Source organism: Pundamilia nyererei, unplaced genomic scaffold (genome assembly GCF_000239375.1).
Source record: "Pundamilia nyererei isolate P.nyererei 1_Seehausen unplaced genomic scaffold, PunNye1.0 scaffold00360, whole genome shotgun sequence".
NCBI classification, from domain to species: Eukaryota; Metazoa; Chordata; class Actinopteri; order Cichliformes; family Cichlidae; genus Pundamilia; species Pundamilia nyererei.
This window is the reverse complement of record NW_005187761.1, coordinates 111,469-117,433: the sequence shown is the minus strand read 5'-3', so window position 1 is coordinate 117,433 and position 5,965 is coordinate 111,469. Positions and strand designations below refer to the sequence as shown.

At 35.5% G+C, this 5,965-nt stretch overlaps 1 protein-coding gene across 1 annotated transcript; it reads left to right on the top strand.

Moving 5' to 3' along the window:
- Positions 1-3,941: 3,941 nt before the first annotated feature.
- On the top strand, positions 3,942-5,965 carry LOC102213738 (guanylyl cyclase-activating protein 2-like). Its single transcript, XM_005752438.2, has 4 exons — positions 3,942-4,180; positions 4,274-4,423; positions 5,207-5,315; positions 5,437-5,965. The coding sequence occupies exons 1-4, from the start codon at positions 3,974-3,976 to the stop codon at positions 5,562-5,564; spliced, it is 594 nt and encodes a 197-aa protein (XP_005752495.1). The 5' UTR covers positions 3,942-3,973; the 3' UTR covers positions 5,565-5,965.

Genomic DNA, 5,965 nt, shown 5'->3' with positions numbered 1-5,965 from the left:
ACACACACACACACACACACACACACACACACACACACACACACACACACACACACGCTGCCCAAAACATTATAGCTCACAGCTCTGGCAAAAATGGGGGAAGTGGCAGGGGTGTGGCAGTTTAGGATGGCAGACTATATGCTGTGGCTGACGAGCTGGAACACACCTCAGCTGTGGCTCATGAGGCAGACCTGCAACACAAGAAAAAGGAGAGAAAAAAACTCTTCCACAGAGGGAGAGCCACTAGAGGTCAGCGACCGTAACATCCAGTCAAGATGGCAAAGAGTTTGGAGCAAGTTTAGGGATGCATAATTTTAATTAGGATTTTGATTACTTTTATTTCTTAATCTATCTACACAAAAAAATAAAACAATTAAAGAAGAACACAGCCAATGTAATAAATAAATACAATAAATAAATAGAAATTTAAAAATTGCATTCCCCGTGTAACAATAGCATGTACTGAAATCCACTTTCTGAGTCACTGCCAGAGTCTGTCCCTGTTGCACGTTGGGGAAGTATGCTAATCTCAGTGCAAAAAGGGATTTGCAGATAAAGTCTAACACAACAACATAATCAGATCAACAAAAGAAGAAGCCACTGACCTCTTAAAGATTCAAGCCAGCGATGAAGCAGTGATGATCTGAATTTAAAACATATTTATGGAAAGGCAGCAGCATGTTAAATATGGAGAAAGTTGTATGGATGGTTGTCTTCCTTCTCCTACAACCTTCCCTTTTGATGCATTCCAAATGAGCATTAAAAGAACTAAAATACAATAACCTTTTGCTGCAACTTTGAGAACTGCTATGGTTAACAGACAGAAATACATAACACAAAAATACATATCATGACGATTGATACATGCAGTTACACATAGCAAGTGAACATATTTTTCTTTTGGACCTGTGTGATAATCTAGAGTAACCTCTAATCAGATCTCAGGGATTTAAGTGTGGATCACACTGTTAAACTGCCAGCTAACAAGTGAGACATCAGCAAAAAGGGAATTCCAAGTTACATCAGTGATCTTGGGCAGATGATGCATTTAATACCACCTCATTGTGATTGAAAACACGATTAAACACTGCTTATCAATGCCACTTTTCCTGCAATACAAATGAAAAGCAACTGGACTTGTGTCTGCTTGTATATGCTGGAAAGGATTCAAGATACAATACAAAAATATTTTTATTTTTCTGAAAAGCTTTTTAATCAAAATTCACATTTTTATTATTTCAAGAAGAAGAATAAGAAATGATTCAGGGTAGAAAAAAAAATCCTATAAAAACAGTAGTATTCCGGCAGCTGGGGCGCCAAAATAATACCAGAAAATAACTTTCACATGAAAATACGGTTATTTTCAGTAATGCCAATACAGTTTGTTGCCCTAATTTTACATGGGATTTTGCCTTTTTCAAGTGCTTTTAAACATTAAATTAGGAACATTTTAACGTGATTAAACAATGAAATTACCTGTAAACAAGGTCAATGAATGCGGCAATATGAATAATAATACTTAAATGTACAGAAATATACAGTTAACAGTTGGTTTAAATAATAATGGATTGCATTCATATAGCGCTTTTTGAGACCCTCAAAGCGCTTTATAATTCCACTTTATAATTCCCCTCTGGCCATCACCAGTAGGTGGTAGGTGAAGTGTCTTGCCCAAGGACACAACGACCGAGAGTCTTGAGCCACGATCGCCCTAAATAGCAATAATTATTATTATTATTTGATGTAAAAAGGTTTATAAGAATCATGTTATATACTTTTCCATAGCATTACATTTGAATTTAACAGTTCAATCTTTCAAATAACGGACAAATATTTGTGAAATTATGATACATTTGTGAATGTATTTTAACAATCTAAATATGCATATGTACAGACAAATACATTTAAAAAACAAGAAAAATATGTTTTATTAGATTTACAGTGATTTTACCTTTAATTCACATTTGAAATGTAAAATCACAGTCTATTTATGTAAATTTAATGATATTTTTATTACAATTTTTTTATAGTGTACACTTTAAAAAACTCCAGAAAGTCAATAGTTGCTGCTCATGCGTTGCAGTTAAAAACTGACTGACAATGTGTAATATCATCTAACAGGGCCCTAAAATGACAATTTAAGTGAGAAGTCACTTCACGCTGAGGTTTCAGACATACTTCTCAGTAGCTATAGTCAAAGAAAATATACAAAATGTTTGTGAAAGGATCAGGACCCACACCAGCGTTTGAGTGTCAGTCGTAGCACTTTTAATTTGAAACAGCACTATCCACTGGTTCTGCACCTTATGTTCAACTGGGAAACAGGTTTTCCCACACAACACACTCCTCCTTCCCGACTCCAAACACTAAAAAGGGGCAGAGTTCATTTGTTGTCTCCATCTCACCTGTCCCCTACGACCTCTCAGGACCATCCCATGAGCTTATCATACCACCCCTCCATTGCAGTAGAGCCAGAGACCACAACCCTGTCACAATATTTTACAATCTTAGAAGTACTAAAAACAGAGAAAGAAAAAACTCAAAATAAAAGGAGAATTACTTAAAAACATATAATAAGACAGAGAATAAGAGATACAGAATATTACAAATAATCCCTAGCAACTATGTAAGTAGTTCTTGCTTTGTATTGCTTATGTTTTAATAGAATTATTAAGCATCAAACAAATAATTTTAAGCTATTCTTAAAATGATGCAACATACTAATGGCAAACTTGGACACATTTAGGGATGTTTTCACTCTATAGGATTTGGCTCTCTAGCCTGTGGTGCTAATGCAATCTATAAGATGACCTAAAGCGTCTTAGTTGCTTAGCTTCTTTTTTCTAAATAGAAAAGAAGCACTGGTTAAGGATTGCCACGTGAACATGACCCAGTCAGCAGTTACATGAACACGTAAGTCAGCTTTAGAGTCAGCCGAAGCTATATGTCTGTATAGGAGCTTTAGAACAAACCTTTGGTGATTCCTCTCGCATGAAAAGTGCAATCGTGAACTGCAGCTGAGACTGCTGCTGGAAATGATTTGGCTATTTGGTTAATAATTGAAACAGTAAAAAGGAAAATAATATATCTTGAAGGATCTCCTTTGGGTCGTTGTTTTGCTATTGTCTGCAAATTAATGTGACAAAACCTAAACTGCTCAGCAAATCTGCAAAAGAATTTATGTAACAAAGCAGCACATCTATCTATTTCTTTATAGTTTGAAAAAGACTACAGAGATAAATAAGTGTAAATTTGAAGTTATTCATTTGAAAATCACTCAACAACGACATTTGAAAGGTTGAAAATTGGTTGTTTTTCGGAAAACAATTTGAGCCCGGAGTCCAAAAATAAGGGCAGAAGCACCAGCAATGTTGGTCATGATTTTTAACAACACACTGTGTTTGGGAAGTACAGATGACCAAAGTTCAAGCTTCAAACTTCCCATTGTGGCTAATATTGCATTTCAGCTTGTTGCATTGTTTTTGCCTCATTGAACCAAATTGTGCAAGCTTTTGACTTTCTTTTTTCATTTCTTTATTTATAAATTAATACATTTGAAAAAAAGACAAGATGTGTCCTTTGTCCCTTGCTATTTAACTCCCATCTATTGCTATTACACTAATATTCGCTGATTTATTTTTGTTCTTTTTACAGACACCAGTGTACTGTATGCCAATCTGAATGCACACACCTTTGATGTTAATGTTGGAATATCACTGGTGTTGCTCTTCTGAGTTTGGCCTAGGCCCACAATTAGCTACAAACCTAATTAACTCAGCAAGAGGAAACCCTAGCAACGTATTACCACAGTAATCCCAAGGCCACTAATCACCTGCCCCATAAAGAAAGTAGAGCTCTGTGATTCTAGCGGGTTATAAAAAAAACACCTAAGAGTGTCAGACGTCCATTTTAAATCTGTCCAACTCGTCGTGGAAGCTGTACAGAAAGGTTTCAGGACTATGGACTGAATTACATGACAGACATGGGGCAGACGCAGCAAACAGAGAGCACTGAGCAGATAGACATTAAAATCATCCAGGATATGTACAAAAAGTTTATTTTGGAATGCCCGAGTGGATTACTTTTTCTGCATGAGTTTAAGCGTTTCTTTGGTGTGGAAGCTACAGGAGAAGCTTCTGATTATGCAGAGAACATGTTTCGAGCGTTTGATAAAAATGGGGTGAGAGAATGAAACCTGCTACAGCCTGGCTTACAGTCATATCATGAAATGTGATAAAGTAACCAAAATGTTCTCATCTAACCTCTCTTTTAGGACAATACAATTGATTTCCTTGAGTTTGTGGCGGCACTAAATCTTGTTTTCCGGGGAGACCTGGAGCATAAACTGCGCTGGTCATTCAAGGTGTACGACAAAGATGGAAATGGATACGTGGACAGGAATGAACTACGGTCAATAATCGATGTAAGTCCTAAATGTGAACCAAAGGAAAAATATTTTCTTTTTATAAAATAGAAATTTTATGTTCAGAATGATGCATCTCAGTGTATTTATTTTTTACATTTTGTCTATGATAGCGTTTACATATACTTAACAAGCTGTGGTCTTTGATATGTACTTCCCTAGCAAAGTTCCTAATATTTGCTTTTACTGTCAAGTGCTTTAGAGAGTATGCAAATGCTTTAAAAGCACTGTATCCTTGGGATTTCACTGTATTTCCTAACAGAGTAAGTGCTGAGAATATAAGTACAAAAAAAGACAACAAACCTTTTTTTTAACCAAACGTGACTCTACCAAATATACATTTCAAATTACTTATGGTAGTCTGTAACTCTAAATACGTGATAATTAAACTGTGTTATATGTTTAGCCTGATAAATCTCATATACTGTATTTTTGTATTTCAGAAGCTAGGGACAATGGAAAGAGAGAAAAAGAAAATTTTTAAGATATTTTTTTTAAGAATGAATTTTAACTATTGGACATTTCTATTTCTGATGAAGAATGTAATGGCTTCTGGTGATGCTGTTATTTATGTGATGCCCATAATATTTCCAGTTAATAAATGAATTTCTTTGTCTCTTATTCTGCTCATTTCCAAATCTTCCGTTCAATATTGTATTGATTTCTGCTATCATTATTATTATTGCCATAATTATTGTTTTATTTACATAACGATGTGTACTAAAATTCCTAAGACCTAACTATATATTTTCTTATTTTATAAAAATCATTGCTTTTATCCAGAGCATCTATCGGGTTAAGAAAATCTCCAAGGACAACACAAGTGATTCCTATCTTACTGTCGATGAGGTTGTTGATCGAATATTAGCAGCTGTTGATACTGATGGGGATGGTGAGCATTTTTTAATAATGATAATTAATTTGCAGTGAATGCAAATGTAGATAGGACAAGAGTGGAAATGGTGAAAAGGTGAGAAAATGAGTTGGGTTTTGCTGTTTTTTGTGTTTTACAGGTACTGTGAGCATGGAAGAATTCATTAGAGGTGCACAGCAGGACCCCTGGCTGCTTAATATTTTAAAGCTGGACATGAACCCTGCCAGATGGGTGATGGACCAAAGGAGAAAGAGTGCACATTTCTGAACTGTCCAAGAAGCTTTTCCCAGAGAGAACAATCTTGACTATTATCAAGGGACCTTGTTTATGAAATGGAATTAGATTCTCTTTTGGTCTTACTGTAAGGTAGAAAATATCTTTTCTCTAAGCAATCTCTATACTTGACATACAAGAGCTCTCCTGGATGGTTATGGGATTGCAGAATGGGATCTAGAGTCATAGTTCTGTATTTCTGCCCCACCTCAAAGCTGCATGTTTAGCTCTGTTTGTCCACCTTTTTTCTATACCATGTGGCCTAACTTTAACTCCCTCAGCCATCATCTTCCCTCAACTTCATTGGTGCTGTCATTATAATATGCTCTTTTTGTTCTTCATACACTGTATACATTATTTGAAATGATTTGAAACAGCTTTAATAACTCATACAT

Bases quoted from the DNA above. Each gene is read 5' to 3' on its own strand.
- LOC102213738 (XM_005752438.2), top strand. From the start codon at position 3,974: ATGACAGACATGGGGCAGACGCAGCAAACAGAGAGCACTGAGCAGATA. The intron at 4,181-4,273 runs GTGAGAGAATGA...CCTCTCTTTTAG, and splicing joins GAGCGTTTGATAAAAATGGG to GACAATACAATTGATTTCCT. The intron at 5,316-5,436 runs GTGAGCATTTTT...TGTGTTTTACAG, and splicing joins TGTTGATACTGATGGGGATG to GTACTGTGAGCATGGAAGAA.